The 25,095-nt window shown below is 40.7% G+C and overlaps 1 protein-coding gene across 6 annotated transcripts in view; it reads left to right on the top strand.

Moving 5' to 3' along the window:
• NR3C2 (nuclear receptor subfamily 3 group C member 2) overlaps positions 1-25,095 on the top strand; it is a 188,960-nt gene that overhangs the window by 135,902 nt on the left and 27,963 nt on the right. For 5 of the 6 annotated variants that reach the window (XM_054292668.1, XM_054292694.1, XM_054292679.1 and 2 more), the window contains 3 exons: positions 3,623-3,739; positions 21,779-22,117; positions 22,530-22,674. In XM_054292668.1, the coding sequence (XP_054148643.1) occupies positions 3,623-3,739; positions 21,779-22,117; positions 22,530-22,674 (601 nt within the window). Of the gene's footprint in view, positions 1-3,622; positions 3,740-21,778; positions 22,118-22,529; positions 22,679-25,095 lie in introns of those variants that run through there. The other variant, XM_054292700.1, reaches the window with a different exon arrangement.

The following is a 25,095-nucleotide window of genomic DNA, read 5'->3' as shown; positions in this document are numbered from 1 at the left end:
GAGTGCAGCAGTGCTCTTGCGCACATACATAAGTTCATCTTAGCAAGTCAGTTTTGGGGACTGGTGACTCAGTCACTGTAGTGGAGTTTTAAAATGGGGAAAGGCACAACTTCTGCTGTAGCCTTATTTTGGCAGTAATTCCTAGGCCAAATAAGAACAGCTTTTTCTCCTCCCCTTCTTTACTGCTGAATTTTGCTTATTCAGGAAAACTCAGTAAGAGGGAAGACTGAATTTCATGAATACTTCTTTTGTTTTCTTTTGCAAGCCTGTAAAAGCAGGGAATTACAGAATCTTTGGAGGTGAGAGGGTTGGAAACATTCAAATCTTTTTGTGTGTACATTTGGTTGTGTCATTCTGTGGAATGTGATGGCACAATAACCTGGAAAATGCAAACTTCAATATTCCTCTATCTCTACTGCTAAGAGAAAAGATCTCACTTTCTTCTTACTGTGTAACTGTGTGTTACCCATTCCTTATTTATTTAGAACAGGAAAAATTTCCTTATATCTTTGGTATCTTTGTATTTCAGATGGAACAGGAATTAGCTGCTTTAAGTGCTCTTAATGATAGCATAAGTAAAAATTACTTTCATCTTAATGCATTTAGCACATGGGAGATGAGAATTCAATATCTGCTCTGTCACTTTCCAGCCTACTTGTGGGTGATTGAGCGGGATAAAAAGAACAGCTGGATTAAGCTAAACACAAACTGCACAAGGCAGATCAATAAATCTCTTGAAAGAGTTGGAGATCTCGCAGCACAAAAACATCAAGCCTCTCTTCAGGGTGGCTCCTCCACCCCGTTGAGGTCCTGAAGAGCCCTGGAGGTCCTGAGAGCACTGCATCAATTTCAGATATGTCAGATTTTGGTTTGATCCTGAAGTTGAGGGGCCTTAGTGATGCACAGATGGGACGTACTGATTTGTTATGGGTGTCTTTGCTTTGCTGACTTACTTCACAAAATTGGTTTCTTTGAAATGAACCATATTTGATTGCATGGAAGACTGAAGCCTTTTTTTTTTTTTATTCATCGTAGATGTTAAATGAAAAACTGTTCATTATTTTATATCTGTACTCTGCATAGAAGATTTGTTGGAATGTTGATCTATCCTGTATTTTAAAGGGTTTTCAAGTCACTTTCATTAATTTAAACTTTATGATGGCTGTGGTTCTTAAGGAGTATCTAGAAATTAAAAAAATTGTGAAGACTTTGTTTGCTATTTGCCTTGCTTACTAGAAAAGCTAGTTATAGATTTTGTACCATACATTACTACTCAGAGATGCATGATTCAGAAATTGGTGGACCTTTACGAAGTTATGTTTTCTGAAAGTATTTGATCTAGAGTAGATAGGTCACAGAGCAATAATTGCAGACTACTGAAAAAATTTGAAGGGTGATTTATGGAATATTCTGCTGTTGTGGGAATATTTCTTAGGAAGTCCCATTGTGACAGTGTTGGAATCAAACATTACCACAACATTTAAAAATGCAATCCAAGTAATTATCCTGGAGACCATAAATGGGAACTTTTGTATTAAACCCATTAGATTTTTAAAGCAGTAGTGAAAAATGTTGACTTACCAGGTATACATTTTTTTTAGCACAAACTGCCTTCAGGGTAGTTCTGCAAAGGGGTTCATTTTGCAGTGTTGGAGCTGACTTGTCTTATTAATAGCCTGCACCCGCCTGTGGAAGCCTAAAAATGGTATTGCAGTATCTGATGTACAAAGGACATTGTACGAGTACTGAGCAAGTGCACCTGCATTCCTGGCAGAAAATAACCATTTTTCTCTTCTCCTTCCAGAGAAAGGAGTATATGCCAGTATTTGTAAGGACATATAAACCATCTTTATGCTGTATATAATAATTTTAAATGCTTTTGTTTTCTCCTTCTGTGTTACTTTCATGCTGTCTGTGTGGTGGTTCTTTAGGAGATGTGCTCAAGTCAGTTCAGAGCAAAAATATAAAGAGGAATTAAGTTGACTCTTTTCTTTCATGTCCACTTTTGTATAGATCACATCACAAAATGAGCATTGTGTGATACCCAGGTTTTCATTTTGTGATTAGCTGAGAATGTTATCTTTTTCTTGTTTAGCAGGCTTACTTAAAGGCCAGCCTATAGATCCTGGTGCTGTCACTATATTGTACAACTTGATTTTATGCCTTATGTTACTTATTCTTCAATTATTTTGAAGTTTTCTTCTCTTTCATCTGTGTCACAGTGCTAGGTAAAGTCTCTTAATAAAACCTTTATTTGCCCATCTGCTTGTTCTTTAAACATCTAAAGCATTATCTAAATGGTGATACCTTTGTGATACTACTGTAGCACTTCATTCACTCAAATGAGATCATTTTTCTTTGTGTGAGATGCTCAGAAGAGATATGAGAAACATCCCAAGTTTCAGTTCACTGTCTAGATAACATTGTAAGGCTGAAAGGAAGACAGATGCAGAGATAGGAAATGACTTAGCTGAACTTTTAAGGCAAATTCCTGAAGATCCCAAAGCAGAAGCCAAGTCTCCTGTGTCCCGTCAGTATTCTCTTTATCTTTCCCAAGGAAGCATATGAGTATTGTGGAAAATAGCTTGGCAGACATATTTTATGCCTCTTGTCCTACATCAGCTCTGTCCCCTTGTGGATCTGCATCCTCATTCCCTCTCCCTGCACGTCAGCCCCTGCCCATTCCAGTGCAGCTCTGCTCCTGACTTCTTCCAGGGCTTCCCCTCCTCTCCTACAGCTGCTGTTTGCTTTGGTCGTTGGCTGCAGCTTTATTTGCACATCTCTTGGGTTTCTGCACATTTGTTCTGCCCTCCCCCCCCCAGATCCCTGTGTGCCACCTCTGGATCAAGGCAGCTAAAACAATTTCCTCTCGCTTCTGCTGTCACGCTACACCAGCCCTCACAGTTTCCTTTATTCTTCCACATTAAATTCAAGCACCAGGCTTTGAAAAGGCCGGGTGATAGTGCCCGTGTGTGAGACACTGCATTGGTTTGTTCCCCCTATGTTCCTCCCATGGAGCAAAATGCCTTTTGAGCCCAAGTTCTGAAATGCCAGCCTGTTTCCCTGGTTGCCCTGTAGTTCCCTTCTGCATTAAATACCTGATGCCTCTTCAGGAGTGCTTCTGTGGGGCTTTACAGAAATTAAATTATACAGTTGTGATTTAAGCCTGGTTGAAGAGAGAAGAGTATATGGGGAAAGTTAACCTCTGCTGTGCATTTCTGCTTTATATCCTGAACTTCTTGAGCATGAGAATGTACTCAAACTTAGAGCCGTTAGACTGCTCTGTGATACAGCACACCTAAGAAGATCTGAAAAATCTTAAACCAATTGTTTGCTTTTCACTAGGAGAAAAAATCCAGTCCTGTTTAGGGGAAAAAAAAAAAAAAGTAATGCAATCTCTCTTGAGGGTGACACCAAAACTCCTTCCCAAATTAAAAAGAAGAGATGCTCATAATAAACACCCATGACAACTCACCAAGATCATTTGGAAAGGGTAAAGAATGGAATTTGAAGTGTCTTCAGTAATAAGAATCTCAAAATGAGTGCAAAACAGCGGAGAAGAACAAATTGGAATTATGTAAATACAGGCTCTAATAATGCATTGTATTTTTGGTTCATTCAGGCCAGCACAATTACCTGTGTGCGGGAAGGAACGACTGTATAATTGATAAGATTCGGAGGAAGAACTGCCCAGCCTGTCGATTACAGAAATGTCTGCAAGCTGGAATGAATTTAGGAGGTAAGCAGAATATTAATAGTTCAGTCTCTTAATTTGATTAGGTGAAAACATTGGAAACGTGCAGCCTTTTTATAGTTCTGGCAGCTGCATAATCTCAAAAGTTTTAAGGTGGGATTATCCTGAAGAAGTGCTTAATAGCTGATAAACTCTATTGTCATTCTAAATTGGGGTTTGGACGTGCCTTTTTTATGGCACAGAAAAAAGAAAAGTGGGTGTTTTATGATGACAGTAATTTTAGTAGCATACCATAAGCTAAAAATGTTAAGGTTTCAACTATTGCATAGTTTTTTGGGGTTTTGTTGGGTTTTTTTTTTTTTGATGAGCATTCTCCTGAATACTGGAAAACGTGTTACACCATCGTGAAAACAAATTCACACATAGTGAAACCTCTCAACTTCTTTGGTGCTTATTCAGCATTTTTGTTGATTATTTTCTGTGACTGTAAGGATGTGCAATAATTTTGATGATGTTACTGCATTGGTCGTATACCAGCAACAACAAGGAAAAATGTTTTCTTACTAATTGTCAAAAGCATACTGAAAACAGTGCGATAACAGAATTTATAAGAGTTTTTTTCTGTTGTTTTAATCCTACTTTGGTAATGGCTATGTGTTTATTTCTGTGCCTCAATGGATTTCCTGTCTCAAGCCATCATCTGAGCAAATGCTATTACAAATGCCTTTTTTCCACCACTCCTGTGTTTATGATGTTGTCTGTGAACAGGGATTGGGATACTGCTGCAGGTCCTTTCCCTGATGTACAGGGTTACCCTTCCCTTAGAGTGTTTTCACTGTACAGAAAATTACAACACAGTCACATTAATTCTTCCCTATCTCAAAATTCACTTTTTGTCCTCCTGGACCTATTCTCCTGGCAGCTGAGTTTATTTCTACAGACTGAGCTGCTTTGTCTTTCATAGGTTGTGTGCAAAATCCTGGTTCCTGCCTGCTGCCTTTTCCTACCTCCCAGACTTCTTTTTTCTGTCTTGTCTCCTGGCAGAAATACTCAAACAAGCCACACCTTACTTTTTCCGAGAGAGTAGCCCTGTTAGGCTCTCTTTCAAGCCCCTTCCCAATTTTGAGATACTACATTGCACCCTAGGCCCCTTATTTCCTTTTCCCAAGGGAAAACAGGGCCAGGTTGTGGCATCCTGGGGAGGTGACAGCTTTCCCTTGGTTTTGATCTGCACTGTTCAACCTAGCAAGGGAAACAAAATGCCTTTGTTTGATGAAGCAGGAGCTCCATGGCAGCAGCTCCTTCATCCCAGAAAAGTAGTGCTGGAAATCATTGTGGAGCAGGGAGGTCAGCTCTCTGCAGTGCTGGGAATGTTGCTGCATCCTGCTGGCCCCCCCCTGGATGTGCAGTGCCAGTGGAGCTCCAGCAAACCCAGGGCTTGAGAACCTTTGGAAACAGCAGCAGGGGACATTTATCTGCAATGTCATGAGTTCGTCCCTAGAATTTCCAGGTGGGTTTCAAAGGATCTGTTCTCATGATGTCCTCTGCAGAAAAGCAAGGCAGGAGGGAAACTGCCTTTTTTTTTTGGTTGTTTTTTTTTTTTTTTTGTACTGACTGGGAATGCTGTAAATGAGGAATGCATTGAAAAATCCTCTCTTTCGTTGGAGCTTGGTAGACTGCTGGAAATCATAGTTTGTGACCTTTGTCTGTTGCAGCTTTGGGTCCCTCACTACAAGAAAGACATTGAGGTGCTGGAGTGAGTCAAGAGGAGGGCAGTGAAGGTGATGAAGGGTCTGAAGCACAGGTGTGATGAGGAGTGGCTGAGAGAGCTGGGGTTGTTTGGCTCCTTAGGAAAGGAGGTTAAGGGGAGGCCTAATCACTCTCTACAACTGCCTGAAGGGAGGGTGTAGCAAGATGGTGACCAGTTGGTCTCTCCTCACATGAAACAAGCTACAGGATGAAAAAAATGGCCTTAAGTGAGGTTTAGATTGGAATTTAGGAGAAATATCTTCACTGAAAGGTTGGTCAGACACAGAAGTTGGCTGGCCAGGGTAGAATTACCATCCCTGGAAGTGTTCAAAAAACGTGCAGATGTGGCACTTGGGGACAAGGCTTAGTGTTGGTCTTGGCAGTGTTGGGTTAGCAGTTGGACTCGATGTTCTTAGAGGTCTTTCCCCAACTTTAATGTCTGTGACTCTTTGACCTGGAAGGCCAAATCTGCCTCTGCAGTGTGCAGCTGGCACGCAGTTCAGATTTGCAGTTCAGCTGTTTCAGTGATTTTCATCACAGAGAGAAACCTCAGGGGAAATTCTCACTCCTGATTTGATCTCCTTATGCCACGTAAAGGAGCCAAAATGTGACAGAGGAGGTCTTTCCATCACTGCCATGAACGAGATGGCAGAGGAACAGTTGGATTTCCATGCACTGCAGTGCCTTCTGCTTGGTCAGAGAGGGAAGGGCAGGCTGGAGGGAGAGGGGAGGGCTGCCAGAGACAGGTAAAGCACCCTCAGCCCAGAGGCAGCATTGCTGTTTAGAGAGCCTCAAGGGCTCCCAAATCCTGCTGATGGACCTTCGAGCCTTTGAGCCAGCCCTGCTCTGGCAGGAAATTCTGGGAGCCTAAGGATTTTTCTCTGCTTAGGCCATCTGACTCCAGTGGTGAGCTCTGCATTGGGCATCTACAGAGGAGCAACACGGCATCTCAATTTTGGGATCTTCTGTGTGCTGTTGCAGGGCATTTCTGATATGTTGGAAATCATCACAAAAAATGGAGGTGGAAATGGCAAAAAGAGATATTAATTCATATTTGAAAATTGTGCTTTCATATGAAATGCCAAGGTTTGGTACTAAACATTTTTTTCATATTTAGCTTGAAGAGAATGAGTAAGGTCATATTATGAAGATACATTGTGGGTTATAGTTTCATGTGGTCAGTCTATTTTGCCAAGCATATACATTACTCCAGTAAAAATGGGCTTTTACCTGTTTCTAGCTTGCACTTATAGGCAAAATGGGCAAGTATGTTGTTAGGTATTATGAAGAGTAGGGAGCTGGAGAAAAATGAATTTATAAATGCAACTTAGCCTCAAGTTCTCTTTGCAGCAGAGTACTCGCTGTAGCTGTGACACACTGCACTGTGCTGTGCACTTGGTGGAGTAGGGCCAAGCTCAGCTCTCACCCTACAAAGAAAAGCAAATGTAAAAACAAATCCCAAATTGTATCAGCACAAACCTGATGTGCTTGGTTTGGGAGAAATAGAGTATGATGATATGCAAAATGGTCATCAGCATAGTTCATGGTTGGAAAGTCTGCAAGTTGCTGAAACCATGGGCATTTATTTTCTACTTGTACATAATTATGATGTTTTGTCCCCTCATTTAAAGAAAAAAAAAACAAGACACCAAATTTCCAGTGGATCTGGAAGAAATGTTGCGTTAGGGAACAAGGTCGTGTCTCCCATGGGCAGGAAAGGAACTCGACTCTCCTTTGCCTCCTCCCCATGTACAGATGGGAGTTAGGGACCCCAGGCTGCCCCCACCCAGCTCCTCCCACCTACTGAAATAGGGGGGTTATGAAGCAAATTTTGTAATTTCACAGTTTGAGATTGTCTTCCTGCTCTTACTGAAGATACTAATCTCTGTAATGGAAAACTGGAAATCAGAAATAGTGCTCCATGTTTCCTGCAGCACGTTTTTGCACAATCTCTGATTAATCTACTGATCTTTTTTCTTAGGGTTTTTTTTTCTCTTTTGGTAATATTCTTTCTCAGTATTTTTCAAATAGTAAAATAGAGTGCTTTTGTACTCTTTCAGTCTTTCTGTTTTGTTTTGATGGCATAACTTCTACTTTCCAGCATGCTAATTTTTTTTTTTCTAAATTAAAAAAAAAAAATCTAGCTGGTGGCAGCATGCCATGATGAGGCACCTTGTAAAAAATACATGTAATTCAGTGATACAAAATGCACCTTTTTGTGAATGCTCAGCCAAAATAATTTGGCAGTTTTATTGTTTACCTCCTCATTTTGTTTGTTGAAAAATTGAAGCATTTTCTAAGCTCTTACATCCTTTAATAATCTTCAGAAAATTATTCATCAAGTCAGCAAATAATTTACCTAATTATGTTATTGTCTCGATTTTTGTTTTGATTTTATAAGAAGCATCTGCAACCTGTAATTTCTGCAAAGCTGAAGTTGCCAAGTATCACATTAAATCATCCTTCTCATTTCTAGAAGGTATGTGTGTGCTCTGCAGACAGCTATATCCCATTTGGCAAGTAGGACTGCAAAACTTTTTTGGGAATTGTATTTTGTTTGTTGTTTTGTTATCTTTTTTTTTAACTCCAGTGACATATGCTAGGCTTAATTGTTGGAAGAGATTCAGAGTGAGCAACTGCACTATGAAGGTATGCTGGCCCATTTTTGGTTTATGCTCTTTTCAAGATTCTGTAATTAATTTTCAGTTAATTACGGACCAGAACGATTTCACGGATTTGGGAAGTTTCTTCCAGCATGTGCTGTGATTGGATTTGGCCAGGCTCTTGCTTTCACACGAGACGTTTTCCTTTGGCTCCCACCTCGTGCTGCTGTTCCTCAGTTGTGTCTGTCCCCGTGGTCCCACACCTTGGCATGGGGTCTTGTGCCACCACCAGCTGCATCCTGGGATGTATCCCACAGAGCCTTCTGGTGTCACTGCCATGTGCTGGAGCCTGGAGAGTGGGAATGTTTTATGTGGTGTCACTTGGGGTGACCACCACCCCGCTTTCGTGGGCAGATTGGTCCTCACACCTTGGATGGGACCTAGTGGCCAGGCATCCCTCCCCGTTCTGCATGTTCAGAGAAGGTTCCTCTTCTGCCATGGGATGTGCCATATGTGCAGAGGGGACAATAATGTGTGGAAAGATCAGCACCATGCAGGGCTGGAATCCTTCCCTGCCTCAGCTCCCCTGTGAAATACTGCCGAGACTTCCCGGCATTGGTATCCCACAGCAGTGAGGAGCAGCTTGCTGAGGGACCCTTTGGATCTGGAAGGGACACGAAATAGATTTCACCTTGCAAATTGCACAGTTCATCATTCTGTCTGCAGAGGCTGCCTGTGAAATCCGAGTCTTGGGTCCGCATACATTTACATATGTAAGACACTTGGTGCACAAGATGCTGGGTGTGATTTGTAGGCTACACTGGCAGATACCCTTATTTTTTATACATTGAAATATTTCAATAATCTGAAAAATAGGTTAATTAAGATGACCAGTAATAAGATATAGTAGTTCAGCTTTCTGCTCAGCTTTCTATTTTCTGCTTAAGAACTCATACTAGTAGAGTTTTAAATTGCACTATTATTTTCAGTTACTGGAGCTTATATGGTTTATATTATTATCATTGTTCCTATCTTTCTGAGAAAAAAAAGAAAGAAAAAAAATCTGAAAACCTGGAGAAAACATAATACAGCAAAAGTGTATCCTCTTATTTTTCTGTAGAATTTTCTACTAACTGTGATTTCATAAATTTTAAAGGAAAATAAACCCCTTTGTGTAAGGCACCAGCAATTTGAGGTATACATATGGTTAAATTTTATTTTTCATTTAAACTTTAACTGAAAAGTATTTTGAAATGCCATTAACTTTAATGCATTTTTATTTGCATTTATTATGTAGGATTTTCTTCTGAGGGAATCCAGTCAATAATTTTTTACTTGAACATTCAGCTGGGTTTTTAGCAGTTGTTTCAACAGACCATTAAAAACACCAGCAGGCTGAAAAAGACCTTTAAGTAATAAACAATACTATTTAAGTAATAAGTAACAAACAAATAAATAATTTTTAAGTAATAAATAAGTAATAGATAATTATAAGTAATAGATAATTTGCCTGTTGCTTATAAAACTGCCATTGAAGATGTTGTAGGAGCCAATTTATTCAGCAGTTAGCATTTCCTGCTTTTGTGTCCATCTTAGTCCACGTGTAGTGCTCTTGCCCTGCTTGTGATGTGACCCTCTAACTTTCCAACTTTCATAATCCTCATGAATGGAATGTTTAGATTGGATGTTAGGAAAAGTTTCTCCACTGAAAGGGCTGTCAAGCATTGGAAGAGGCTTCCCAGGGAAGATGTTTTCCTTCAGAATCCATGTAGATCTGCTGCTTAGGGACATGGTTTGGTGAACTTGGCAGTGTTGGGTTAATGGTTGGACTCAATGATTTTAAAGGTCTTTTCCCACCTAAATCATTCTGTGATTCTTGAATATTGTAGATAACTATGAGAACAGTCACATGCAGCAACTATTAAGAAATTATTTGTGAATGACAGTTAAAAATGCAGAATTTTGAAGAGGACTGGTAATGTCAGAGTAATCTCTCGGGCATCAATTAAAAGCAATATTGAAAGTGTGTCCTTGGCATTTTGCTGATGATTTTATTCTGTTTGCAAAGGCAGTTGGAGAAGATGCACTGTAGGGGTTCAAGAGCCCACACCTCACATCCAGCAGTCCCTGATCAAACTCCTAATCGTGTTCATGCTTTGTTTTTCCATGTTTTCCTGGTTCCAGCTCTCCCTTCTCTAAGAGCCCAGCTGCCAGCAACATTTGTCTTGCCTCCAGGAGCAGCCTTTCAGGCTTTTGGCGTGGGGCTGCTGGGCTCCAGACTTCCCCTTCTATCCTCTGGACTCTCCACCGTGCCACTCAAGGCGCAGCACCCTTGGTTGCCAGCCCTGCAAAGGAGCTGTGGTATCCGGGCTGGACTCCTGCTGGCAATGTGTCCCAGCCTGCCTGCTGTCCTGCAGTGCTGCTGTGCACGCAGACTCTGGGGTGATTTTGGCTGTGCAGCACTACCTGTGCAGGCTCAGAGCCTGCCCTTTCTCCAGAGCTTCACATGCTGTACATGGGGCCTAGCTTTGGTTCAAAACACAGGATGGGTGATCACAGTTTTCTAAGAGGAAGATTTTCAGCATTTCTCAGAGTTGTTATGTGCAGCTCCTGGTGATGCTTTGTTTTTTCCTGAATCACCAAATTATCACTTCCACAGTGATATTATTATTACAATTTCCTTCCACAGTGCTGTAACTTCATATCCTTTTTACTCTTCCTCACAGTAAAAGCGTAGTGTTTGCGGTGAAAACCTGCCTGTGTCTCCTGTTCCTCTTTTTCCAGAGCTGCTGGTTGTCACCAGAACCCTTTAGAAACCTGCTCCTGTGGTTTGTGATGATGTGTTTCCATTACTCACTTCCCCATCACGAGAGAAGCTGTGGGAGCAGGAGGAACTTGTCCTTTTCACCGAGCATTGCTTCAGAGAATTTCCACCTGAATAACAGGGCATGGAGATTTAACTTGCCATGCTTGCAGCAACCTTGGCCAAAGCAGGGTGGGCTCACAATGCAAAATTGTGGGTTTTGTTATTGATCTTATTTCCTGCTTTTTTCTCCCCACCAATTCCCAAGTGCATGGCTTTCCATTTTTTGTATCTGTGTTTTGCTAAAATAAGTGTGGGGTGTGGCAGACATACCTGGCTCAAAAAACAGCTCTTGGAGTCCAATGGCAGTAGAAAGAACATTTCCCAGCAGGTTATGAAGGGAACATTGGGCACATTTAAGCCTTAGGAGTACACAGCAGCAGGAAGCTGGTGTTTAACAAAGAGGGAGGCAAGGTGAAGGCACTGGATGGAGTGTTTCTAAACCACCCAGTACACATCTTCCTGCACACTGGGGCTGGTGATTTGTGTGCTTTTGTGGTTCTCTGCCATCAGCTTTCCCAGGTCATACAAATGGGTGATGGCAGAGATTTGCCATTACCCGGGAGAATGGTTGGTATTACCTACAGAGTGTTTTCACTAATGTTCAGGGTGGTTTATTGAAGCAGGAGATTAACAGGGCTATACTCTTTTTTCTTTTTTAATGACTAATCATGAACTAGATGGTGAAAAATATGGCCAAGATGGCTGCAGAAGATAAACAGCCTGGTCGTATTTCACAGGTAGCTTTGCTGTTCTGGGAAGTGGGAGAGATAATTTCTAGAAGATGAGGGACCGACCAGCAGCATTCAGTCTATTAGGAGTAAGGTCATTTGACAGAAATCTGAGTTGATAATAACTGGGGATATGAAAGTCATACAGATGAGGAGACAAAGGATCTCGCAATTTTTGTTGCTTGCGGAAAAAAAAAAAATGAAGTGGGAATGTGGTAATGACATACCCAGAAAGACCACAGAGGGAAGGGCAGCACTTACAAAGCTTAGTTCTAGCAAGAACAAAAATGAAACACTCTTTAGCATGGAGTGGAAGTCTGAGCACTCAATATATAGAATGAGAGGTGCTATGGCAGAGTTTGGTTTTGAAGGACTCTGAAACACTTGTTGGGAGAGCCTTTGTCTCCAATGTAAATATGAAGTTTTATACATGGTGTCTGTCAGGGTCTTATCATGTTGTGATCAGGATGGAGGGCACATAAATCATGTAACAGACATGGAACATTGGGTATCAACCCAAATAAAAACAAGAGGGAAGACTTGGATGAGGAGGGCCTTGCAGAAGGCTGGATGGGAATGGGTGTCTTGGGAGGAATGTTGTTGCTTGGCATAAGGCAGAAACCAGTGACCATAGCCAAGAGTACTCAGTCTGGTGCAGTCAAAATCTGTTCTCCAAAATATCCTTAACTTTCTTTTTAATCAAATTGTTACCAATGCTCACAGTTCAGGCTGCTGATGTTTCATTCCAACAGGTGTCTTGGAGTTGCAGGTGATCTCATCTTTGCGTTTGTTGTTGACGTTTTACTGCTTGTCTTTATTTGATGTCAAATTGAATAATCAAAACCACTGATGCATTTAGTAGACAACTCTTAGCTCAAGAATTATTGAATTTGCCGTACGCTTGAAGAATGAATAAATAATCAGTAAAAAATGAGTTTTGGGAGCATCTGAAAAGGACTGATTAAGATTGGCTTTCATCAACATTATAATTTACTTTTGTAAGCTTTTTTTTAAGGCTTTGTTTATTGGATGATTTAAATATTTAGTAAATACATTTCTTTTGAAATTAATGAAGAAGTACAAGAGAGAGTTTTATATACCAAAAATGTTAGATGTGAGATTGTGTTATGTGATTTTGGGATTTAATATGCAGTATATATGGGGGGAAATTTTCATACTTTAGCCATTTCTCATTAAAAAGCTTTATCAAAACCAGCTTGATTTGATTTTAACAGGAAACCACTAATTGGCATTTGGTGAAAGTTGTTCCCACACAGGGAGGAGTACCCCTATGAAACTGTTATTTTTCATTTAATTATCACTTTGAGGATTGCTGAGAAACAAGCAAATGTGTTAGACATTTTCCCTGACAACCTAAATATTCCTGTAAAATGCACTTTGGATCTTGGCTTTCTTTTGTCACTTCTATCCGCTGTCTCTTCATGAATGCTTAGCCTGAAACTCAACTCAAAAAAGGGATTAATTCCTCTGTTTCTTACTCAAACACTCCCCAGTGCTCATCCCTGTCCCATGTGATAGACAGGTGGGTAACCTGAGCTTCACTCTTGGGGCAGGCCTCAGTATACACAAGATTTGATCTGGGCTTTCACCTGAAGATTTTTGAGACAACTGCTGTGTGCAAACGTTGGTGTGAGGTGCCACCTCCCTGCAGGTGTTTGCATTTCACTGCTCAATGACTCCAGGCCTAGGTGTAAGCAGAAGAAAATATGGTTTTTTCATTAAAACATCTAAGATTTCTCTTGAAGTGGGCATGTAATTACTCAGAATAGTGTTCTTTCAGAGTGGTTCCTTGTTATACTGAAAGAACATCTGGAGTAGAGGATCCAGTAGTAATTGTAATGATTACGTGCATAACAAAGTCAGGAGTAAATATGTAAATCTACAAATTCGGATCAGAACCCAAAAGCATCTTCAGTTCCAGTGTTGGAAACCAGTGTGATGGCATTTTTGGTGCAGAATGGGATGTTGAGAATTGCAAATTGAGGCTTGGGGAAATGGGATACCTGAGAGCAGCTGCTGAGGGATGGCAGGGAAGAAAGGAGAGAACGGCTGGGTGATGATCATGAGTTAAAGTCAGCGAGGTGAAATTGTTGCAAAAATAGGCAAAGTCTTGTGTGATGCCAAGGAATCACTCTGTTTCTTGTCAGAGCTGGCAAGTGTGGGCCTGATGATTGTGTCTGGTTTCAGCACTTCTGGGCAGGGTGGTGGGGATGGGGCAGCCTTGCAAAATTGTCACGTATGTTCCTGTGGCTGTTGGTGGGATTGCAGTACCCGTGGTACCTTTGTGAAGGATGTGTCTCATGTCTTTTGGGACCTGTCCAGTGTGAATGTCCTGCAGGTCCCTTTTTAACCTGTTCTGTTTTTTCACATCAGGTCTTCAAATTTAGAAAGGTTCCCTTCAGATATAAACTGAATCTTCCTGAAATTTGGTATCGTGTATCTGAATAAAGATGTGTACAGGTTAGAGACTGTCCAGGGAACAACAAGAATAATAACATGCTTAGGAAAAGAAAAAAAAAACAAAGAGTCAAAAAACTCATTTCTTGTTAGTGTAGAAGGGAGAGGCTTTAAGAAGGTCATAATACCAGTCTTTCAATTCAAAAAGTGGTGTAAAAGAGGACAGGAATGATAAGTTGTTCTTTTTGGCCACTGGGGGAATGATGGGGAGAAATCAACTTTACTGCAGACAAAAATGATGCAACGTTGGAGATGTTGGGAGAACACTGAATGGTTAGATAGTGGTGGGATATTGTGGAATTCTCTTTATTGGAGATTAATAACATATTGAGTTGGGCAAAGTTCAGTTGATCCTGCTCAAGGCGATCGGATAAACTGCTTCAGATATATTGTTTCTGTGCTTTACAGGCCTGTGCTCCAGCAGCATTGCACTGCATCATTTATTAGAATCTGTTCCAAACAAAGCAAAATGCAAACATTTCTGAGGTTGTTCTATAAGTAACCAAAGTAATATTTACCTAGGTGCAGTATGTTTTATGAGGAGTTTAAATCCAACTAGAATAACGAGCCAAAACACATCCAGGTGAACATAATGAAAATAGTCCACAATTACTATTAAAATGTGCAGCAGAAGCTCTTTCTTCTATCTGTGTAGTACTTCCCTTTTTGGTATCCAGATGTAAACCAAGAATAAGAATAGTACTTATTGATGGTCCTGGCTCTTTGCACGGTCTGACTAAAGGCAAATAAAATGTGACATTTCCATAGATCCGACTTCATGCATGTTTACTCCTTGTCTTTAAGCTGTCCAATCCTGTCAGATTAAAGTGTTATTTATTAATTAGTAAACAGTATGTCAGACTATGTCATTGTTTCAGTTATGCCTTCCATTTCATTCCACTGAATTCAATCATTAGACTGGACCTACTTGTCCAGTAAAAAAAAACTTCCTTCTTCCAGTGGAGGATAAGAAATTTGGAAATTTTCTTCACTTTGTTAATTAGACTGCTGATTCCTCAGGCTCAACAGCAAGTTTTCTGCCACTTTCTCCTCTGGGTCACAGCTGTCAGAAACAGATTTTAAAATTTATTTTGCCATGTGAAGCCAGGACGTTTGTTTTCTTCCTTACCAGCTGCAGTCTTGCTTTCTTTGCGTATTTAGACAGACTACTGGGTCTCTTCAGCATATCCCAAACACTACTGCAGAAATCACCCTTGAAAGGCCTCTGCTCTGCAAGAGTCAAGTCCTTTTGGCAATGTGTCTTACATGATAAAGTAATTTTGTGCTCTCCTTTTAAGTCCCTGTACAAGTTGTCCCTGCTTCAGTAGTTGCTTTTCGTTTGCTTCCTCCCCTTGGTCTCTCCAGTTAAAGCAGTGACTCATCTGCTTGCCTGTGGGCCTCCAGATTTGTACCTGATCCTTCCTCTCACACATGGCACAACAGGAGTTGGACTCGTGGATCCTTGTGGGCTCCTTCCAGCTCAGGATATTCTGTGATTCTAACACTTGGGGTCACATTTAGAGGTTCTTCGTCTTCTGGATCTATCTGAAAATCAGTGGTTTGCTTCCCAAAGTGGACAATGGGTTTTATGAAAGCTTTGGGGTCCTATCTTGGTTGTTCCTTCTGTGTTTTTGGAAGAAAATAAGTGTGCTTGAGTGCACTTTGTAGGGAAAATTGTATAATGCTGTAGGATCTCATTTGTATTACTGCTTTTCACTTTATTCCATGCATTCCCAGGCATATGTGTCTGTGTATATATGAAGTCTGTATTATTGTCTAGAAAATTCTCAGCAAAATCTTATTCCCATTGTGCTAGACAACTAAGTGAAAAAACGTCTGTACCAAGATAGCTCAAAATTTTCATGTCAAGATACAACAGATTTGGGGGAAGGGAAAACACTATTTGTGGTAGCAGTAAAATAGCTAATGAGAACAGATGTCAGCTCATTGAAGTAAGTGAGGCAAAGTCACCAGGCAAACACGATGAAAAGATTCAGAGGAGAGAAGAGTGGCATTTTGATGGAGCATTTATCTGTACAAAGGTGGAGGCGCTGAGCGAGGGCTTAGAGAAGAATCTGCCTTGAGTCAGAGCTGCCTGGAGGGGAGAACTGGCGCCTTTGGTAACTGTGGTGCAGCAAGATGCTGGAGGTTGTTTTTGGAGAGCAGAAGGAGGTGGCAGTGCAGGGTGTGCGGGAAATGCTGAAGCATTTGGCATGGGCTGGGAGGGAGAACGCTGGCAGCTGTGGAGGCTGGGCTGGAGGGGATGGTTGGAGCTCAGGTGTGCAGCTCGGGCACTGGAGCTCAGGGGAGGAGCCCAAGTGTTGGAAATGCAGGTGTGCACTGGCTGGGGTACAGAGTTACAGGTGGCCACAAGTGAGTTTGTTTTGCAGCATATTGTCTACCCTCAGGCTGCCTAGACCGCTAGTGGTACAGCACACACTTAGAAATAATCCCAAATTATACCTTGTCTGAAGTGCTTATAGTGATTTGCACCTCCCCTGCCTTGTCTTTTATATTTTGTGTATTTACTCCAATTGCTGCTTTCTCTTCTCTATCTTTTTTAAACATCCACCACTTTTTGTGTCCTCTGCTGTGTCCGTTATGATTTCCCCTCTCTCTCCACTGAGAGGCTTTACTAGAGGTAGCATATGTTTTTATAATGTGCTTTTGATATCTCCTGTGGGTTCAAACATGCATAGAATATAATAAAGATCTCTTGGGTCAGGATCAGCTTGGTCCTGGCTCTGGCAGAGCTTTACAGATGTGATTAAATAAAAGTCTTAGTCATCTGAATTGTGACTTTAGGTATACAAACAGTAAATGATTTTCTGATGGACATCAAGACAAGCTCTGAATATCATCTTTAAGAAAAAATAAATTTATATTCCAGGGGATTGTCATCTCAAGTCTTGTGATTCACCCTACATAGAACTACAGCTTATTTTCTAAACTTCAGACTTGGCTTACTTTTTTTACTTTCAGAGTACTGGAAGTGAGTGAATCTGCAGAGCTTTTTACATTGTTCATCTTCTAAATTTGAACACTAGTACAATTCTACAAACAAGATACTACTCTCTTAGAAATCATAATATTTATGGGGGCTTATCTGTTAAAAACATTTTGTTCTTCGATGTTTCTGGATCCCCTTTTTTTAACAGTAATGTGATGAAAATTATTAATTTTGAGCCTATGAAAAATAGTGGTTGGGTGTTGGAGTCCACAACTTAATTTGTGTATATTCCTTCCTTATATACAAAGGAAGTATATAATGTACAATCTACACGTATTATCTCCCTCTATACCAAACTTGTGTAAGTTTACTATGATATTTTTGAAAAGATAGTGTGGTAGTTTACCTACCTTGTGGCTACCCTAAACCCTCAAGCTTTACCCTTAAAAATAAGGAATGCTATAATTTGTAGCTGATGTTCATGTTAATTTGTATTCCAAAGTCGCTTTACAATAGGGCCATATCCAGATAAATATCCTGTTATTGGACCTAGAGTAGCATTCCCTGTTGCAGATGACTAGAAACCTACTCAGCATTTCACAGATGGCACAAAAACTCCCACCCTGAGATGGCAGGATCTCTGTTTCATCCTCAAGAAAGGAGACTTCCATGTGAGGGTTCAATAGTAAGGAACCAGCTGTCCAGCTGACTTGAATCTTATTTGTTCCACAATTTATTGTTAGAGCTACAGAGAATGGCTGTTGGAAGTGCCTTTTTAAAATCCAAGTTTGTGACTTTTCAAATGTTGCATCTTATTTCTTTTAATTGGAGCATAAGGACCATCTAAAATACTCAACAAAAGTCATGACAGATATTTGAGATTTTAACCTCTGGTATATCTGCAGTGTCTTTCTCTATTGTTTGTTTTTCTTCACCTATTGCTCTGTCTGAGGTGATTGAAAAACAGGAGAATTATAATACGATATTCTGGCTGCAATAACGCTGAACAGGAGGGCAAGAAGTCCTGCACTCGCTGCTACACAGCCATCTGGATGAAACCCTTGTCCTAGCCCCAGACAGGCTTCAGGCGTCAGCTCTGTCACTGGAAATGCCCCATGCTGGCTCCATCCCCTGGTCAGTGTGCACAGCCAGGGATTTCTTGAGCGTTTTCAGGGAGTAATCCTGATGAGTGTGGCTTTTACTCTGTATTTCAGAGGTGGGTTAGTTGGTTTTGTAGCTGGTGTTGGAGTGAGAGAGCAGATGTGAAAAACAGCTTTTAAAGAGCGCCTTGGAGTGTGTACTGCTCAGTTTGTATTTAATCTTTACTTGTTGGTTTCCGTGGGAGTTACCAAACCAGTTGAGCTACAGCGCTGGCATGGAGCCAAATGAAAAATACAGTTTTCTTCACTGTAAACATGACTGTCAAGCAGTAATGTTTTTCTCAGCTTCATTTTAAAGGCATTATAATGGAAGAAAATGAAACTAAAACACATTTTTATGCCAGTTTTATACGTGGAAGAATGGGTTTTTTTTCTTTTATTAAAAAAACTATTGGAGAATAGAACATACAAACTTATGTCTTAAGTATGTTATCAGTTATCTGTGCTGCAAGATACTTGATGGAGTTGGTAAACCAACACTTTTTTTTATTCTGGTGTAATTATGGTGCAAATGCATTTTTTTGCCTCTGTAAACATGAAAAATGTGTAGAGTTCTCTTTTTTTAGTCCTGTTTTGATAACAGAAAAAACCATAGTGCCTGAAAAACTTAATGAATAGTAGCAGCAAGCAGTAATCTCTGTCTCTTCAGGCTTATTTTTAAACTGTGTTTTCAGTGTCCAGTGGCTCTGTTAACTCATTATCAGACATTCAGCTGAGCTTGCTCATCGGTACTTCACTTTTGGGATTTATTTTGTTGAAAAATCTGTAAGTCTAGCTTTGTCTTTCTAAGATAAATGCAAACTATATTTAGTGCTCACAGTGATTTCACCAGGACATCCTCATGTAGGTGCAACTGCACCACATGGGGAACAACTGCATTTTCATTTCCTTTTCTGGGTTGAACTTTTCAGGGTTGCCTGCTTTGCCTATAACTCCCTCTGGTTTATTTTGCAGAGTGAGGAAAATACTTGTTTAACAAAATGATCAGCTGCTGCTTTGTAAAATGGAATTTTGGGTACTAGAGTTGAAAATGACATCTTGAAGAATGGATGTTGCATCCATGTAGCTTAATGCACCAGAGGATAAAAAAATCCTTCAGTTGTGCTTCATTGCTTGAATGAGTTCTTTTAAGAATTTCATAATAGCAAAGTAAGAAATAGGATTTGAACAGACTTATAGAAGGATCTTCTCACAATTCTTGTGTCTTGAGACAGATTAAGCTGCAGTGAAACCTTTGCTGACAGATACTTGTGTCACCTCTTCCTTTTAACTTCAAATGGACAGCTATTCCTGTGTAGCCTGTGCTAATGCTTTTGGTCATTAGGAGGTTTTTGCATAGATGTGATTAGCTCAACAAAAGAACTTTAAATTTTATTAGGAGCAGTACATTTTTATTTGCATATTCAATTCTTTTATTAAAAAAATTCAACTTGCCTCACTTGGTCTGTACGTCTACAGGCATGGAGGAAATAAGGAATTCTCAAAAGCAGAGACATACATCCTGAAATGAATCAATGAAATTAATTTCCTTCACCTAATTTCCTCCAGCTCTCAGAAGCGAAAGTGATAAAAGTTAAACAAAGATCTCTGAAGTTCTCTGTAGGCTCTCTGAGGGTTGTTTGCACTGAGATCAGCCAGGAAGATCCTTCATGGTGTGATGGAAATGACTGCAAACTGATGTTGGGATTTTGGACTCCCTGCTCCATGCAGGATGTGCTGCAGTAGCAGGAAATTTTATTTTTACCTTTTGAACGCCTTAGTCAAGGAGCATCTCTTTGACCACCTTCAAGATCTTACATTTGAGTAGTAACATCACTGTTTTCTGTAGCAGTGCCTCATGTTTACCCTAATAAATAACTTTTTCTGTTGAATCTTGGGATGAACCATGTCCTCTGAGTTCAAGGTACTGTCTGAGCAAGGAAGTGTTGAAAACAAGGGACTATTGTTGCACTTGGGTGTGCATTGTCATGGCCCCTGGGCATCTGTATCCTGCCCCGCTCATTCCCAGCCACTGGCTCTGGGTAAGCAGCCCCAGTGTCCAGGAAACAGCGGCACATTCATGGCTGCTGTCACCAGAAATGGTCTGAGGGCAGCAGCAGCTCTGCTCTGAAGGGGGGTTCTTAAAACATTGGTTTGTAGCAGAATAATGAGGTGGTTCTGGGGGTCTCACTGGGGAGATTCCTGCACTGTAAATAAGAGGAGCAGGAACAAGAGCACAGAGCAAGCTTTGGAAACATCCCAGGAGGAGGTGGCGTGGCATGCTGAGCTAGAGTGGAAGTGAACAGTTTGGAGAGGTGGAAGTTGTCCAGAAAGGATCCTGGAACTGAAGAAAAGGGGTTATATTTAAGGAAAGATAGGGGAGGGGAATTGATGATGGGAAGAAACTTGAGGAGGTAAACTTGGGAAAGGATATGGACTAGGAAGGGGCTATTTGCAATAGTATTCCAAGTATGAGAGAGATAGGCTTGTATTTACTGATGCCAGTAAAAGGAATGTTGTAAGAATCAAGAGAGGAAGATAAAAGTCCAGACAAGGGTTTTACCTGTGTCCAGATAAATAACAAAGATTTCATTTGAGAGAAGTTACCCTGAAACATCTGCAAACACTTAAACGTAGTTCATTATTTATTGATTTTAAAGATTATTTGTTGTTGTTGTTACGTTTCCCTATTGCAAAAAGGGTGATGATGAGTTTTTGGTTTGGTTCTTTGTGTGTGGTTTTTTAACAGAATTGTCTTGATTTTTAATTCCAATTCTTTCCTCATGCTATGGCAAAGTTGGGAATGCATCCCACAGAGAATGGCTGGCCTCTCTTCAAGGAGTCAAAGCACTGCAGCATTGCTGGCTTCTAAGAGTACTTAGTAAAGAAAAGTAGGGTGGGTAGAATTAAGGAAAAAAAAAGGAAATTAAAAGAAAAGGGAAGGCAAATCATCAGAGGCATGTTGATAGCAGTGAGAAAGGTGTTACATGAAGTTCAGTTTTTCTTCTTTAAGTGGATAAATATTTAAGCTTTAAATATTCAAGAGAAATGGGTAAAGCTGTTATATCATATCAAAGCAGCAAAAGGAAAGGGGACTTGACTAACTTGAGCTGTTCAAAATGGATTGACTACATTTCGAGTTGAGGCAAAAGCTTAGGAGGGCTCTGGGTCTGCTAATATTGTGCACATTTCTTTTGATGACCAATGCAATGCAGATCATGAATTGCAGTCTTGTAGGTGATAAGTGATTACAGTTCTGAAATGTTTAGTTGGCACTGACCACAGTAACTAGGATGTCTTATGCATATCTGTATGGAGGCAGATACTGGACATTCTGTCATGTATAAAAACATCCAGTAAAGCAGTGAAAATGAGCTTAGAGGTGTCTTTTGGTCCTTTTTCCAGTGTGACGATGCTGCCAGCAGTGAGGTATTTCTTAAGGTCCTGCGCCTGTTTCACTGAAGAGCTTTGAGATTACACTTTGGCTTTCATTTCCTGTATAAAGCCCAGAAGCCCAGGGTTTTGCTGGCTTTCTGTACTGACTTGGTTTTCTCATTGCTCACGTTCACAGCCCGGAAGTCCAAAAAGTTGGGGAAATTGAAAGGGATGCACGAGGAGCAGCCCCAGCAGCGGCAGCAGCCGCCCCCGCAGAGCCCTGAGGAAGGGACGACGTACATCGCGCCCGTGACCGAGCCCTCTGTCAACACTGCACTTGTCCCCCACATGTCTGCTATCTCACCAGCACTTACTCCCTCTCCTGTGAAGATCCTTGAAAGCATTGAGCCGGAGATCGTGTACGCAGGATACGACAGCTCCAAGCCGGACACGGCGGAGTACCTGCTCTCCACCCTAAACCGCCTGGCCGGCAAGCAGATGATTCAGGTGGTGAAGTGGGCAAAGATACTTCCAGGTAGGACCGTGACTCATCTGCTGAGATGTCACTTCACTGTTTCTTGTAGTTCAGAGAAGTATTTGCTTGGCAAATTGCGTTGTTAATCCATGGACTGTGTTGAGAAAACCGGCAACTGGGGGGTGTGAGAGATGAACCTCTGAGAGAAAATAGTTGGGTTTTTTTCTTATTTTATGTAAAGTTTGTTTCAAATGTCTGTGATTGATGTTTAAAAAGCTTTCATTTTCAGTAATAGCCTCTTAAGAAGAAAACATGTTTTGTCACTGGAATGAAAAATTGCAGTTTTATTTTTTCTGAATTGGGAGTGTTTTTCTGAATTGGGAGTGAATACTGGAAGAGTACTAAGCTATGTGTTTGGTGATGGTTTGACCAGCCCTTGTAGTTCATGGATATTTTCTGGTTTGATCTCTAGGATTTAGAAACTTGCCTCTCGAGGACCAAATTACTTTAATTCAGTATTCATGGATGTGTCTGTCATCGTTTGCCTTGAGTTGGAGGTCGTACAAACATACAAACAGCCAGTTCCTCTATTTTGCTCCAGACCTGATCTTCGATGAGTAAGTATTCCTTAACGGCCCTTTTCAGTGCAGGCTGGAAGGATTGCTGTCTTTATTTGGTTTTCCAGGCATACTCGCAGTCTAACAAAATTTCAGCTAATTGTGGCTTAAAAAGCAGCTGAAGTTTTAATTTTTTTCAGTGACTCACATTTCAATTGCCAAAGCTTTGATTACTGCTGTCCACTTCTCCTTATGTATGGGGATGTGTTCTCAAACTGGGGCCATCCCACTGGTTTGAAATGTGACTGATACACAACCACAATTTATAGAAAAGAACATTTTTTGGTATCTACTGGAGCTTGGAAAAATATCCAACTTCTAGGAAATGTGAATGTTTAAATTACTGGGGTTTTTCAGAGCAGTCATATAATGGTGCTTTTGTTAACAATATACAGCTGTTCAATGTGTTTTCTTGACAGTCTTAATTACCCTTCTTTGCGACCGTGAAAGAAGCCAAAATGTTTTTTCAGTAATGAAACATAACTTCTTTTATGATGCATTCAGACAAAAAGAAGGATCAACCATTCTGTCTGAGTATGTGTTCCTTCATATTTTATGTTTGTGTGTGTTTAGTGCTTTGCTTTTGATGACTATAATTTAATTTCTGTTCCATTCTCCTAGTGTTTATTACAAGACAGTAAAGTCAAAAATCTAAGTGAATGCACAGGCAGTCAAACGAGGGCTTGCATAATTTGCTTATCCCAGAAAGTTGAGGGGTTTTTTTTAGAGGTAAAAAGGAGACATAATCAATAGGATATGGGTGCACTTGGGAAAAAAAAAAAAAACAACAACACAAAACAGGAATAGAATTAACAAAAAAATAACTTACCACTTAATCCCCTGATGCATTCTGAAATCTTTTTCTTGGAAAAGATGCTTTGTCGCTGTCTATCTTAATAGTCTGTCTTTGATTTAGGAATCCCTAAATAATTAATAAGTATGAGATGGGTCCCAAAGCAGTGAGCAATATCAAACAAGGATTGTTTGGTTTGGGTATTTTTTTTAAGAGGGAGAACTGGTGATTTACTTCATGTGGCCGAAAATGTAGTGTCAGCCATTTTCCATGTTGAAAGCACCTCCATTATGACTTGAACATTAGAGAATTGTCACAGGGAAAAAAAAAAAAAGCTATTTGTAGCTAGAAGTAAGTGAAAATGTGAACTTTGAAGAGTTTAGGTCTCTTGGGGGAATGTAGACTAACAGTTCAAACACAAAAGCAGCTTTCCCTCATCTCAGGAAAGTCAGTCAGGGGGTCAGAATTTATTGGACAGAGAAATCAATCCTGCTTGCAAATAAAAGTGTGTGCATCTTGTTCTACTGCAGCTAGAAGCTACTTCAAGAATTTGAGATCAATTGAGAGTTTTATGCTGCAAGCCTTGAAGATAAGTGCCTGTAGAATTATATTGAGGTTGAGGTAGGGATCCAGTTGCAAAAAGAAGTGCAAAATTAAAACATCCCAAACCAGATATGTAATTGAGATAGTGGTCTGGTCTCCTGTGTATTTGGCAATATGCTCATTGCAGAGAGAAGGCAATTGCTTATAAATAGAGAAAAAAAAATTGCCAGGAGATGTTAGAGGGGTACAGGGCCTTTTGAAGTAGTTAATCAGGGCAGAAATTTTGCTGGAGGTGAAAGAGTAGGACATTTGGTGTTCACTCTGAAACAGTGATGGACGCATCTCTGGAATGTGAAGGGTTTTCTTTCACACACACTTTGCTTGTGTTTCATACTCACTGGGCATCACAGCAGGCATTTGTTCCCAGTTTCTCACATTGCCACTCAGAATGGTGGTTGAGGTTGCATTTGGAGTCTGAGTTTAGGGCTCTCTGGCAAAGTAAAGTTGTTGAGAAGCAGGCAGAGAGCCAGTGGAGGATGGCCGAGGTGGTCAGGGCTGCCTGGGACAGTGAGGGACCTGGTGATACAATGTGGATTTAATTGCACCCTTCAGCTTCCTAATGAAAGGATGAAGTGTGGCTCTTCATGGAGGTGTTCAGGGGAAGAATGAGAGTTTGTGATCCCAAGCTTGGAACAAGACAATTCCTCCTGGTCAGCAGGAGAAGACATTTCCTAAGGAGATGGAGAATCAGCCGAGCAGGTGCCCAGAGAGGCCCTGGAGTCTCAGTCCCAGATGATGTCCAAGCCTTCACTGGGCAAAGCCCCAAGCAGCCTGCTCCAATGACAAAATTAGCTCTGCAGAGAACAGGGGGTTGGACTTGAGACCTCCAGGGTCCCTCCCAAGCTGCTGTTTTGTGATTCTAAGTTAAGAGATGCAGTGCTTTTCCCAGTTTTGAGGTAAGGCCAGAGATTACTTACTGGAATTGTACAATACAGTTCAATGTAGAAGCCATTCCTGTAATACAAAATACAATACATATTGCTGTTCATGAAGTGCTTTGAAACTTTGCTCTGAAATTCCTGAAG

This window comes from Melozone crissalis, unplaced genomic scaffold (genome assembly GCF_028551555.1).
Source record: "Melozone crissalis strain CALT ecotype California unplaced genomic scaffold, PUWL_Pcris_2 ptg000006l_1, whole genome shotgun sequence".
Taxonomy (NCBI): domain Eukaryota; kingdom Metazoa; phylum Chordata; class Aves; order Passeriformes; family Passerellidae; genus Melozone; species Melozone crissalis.
Note: the sequence above shows the minus strand (reverse complement) of the source record. Positions and strands in the feature narration are given on the sequence as shown.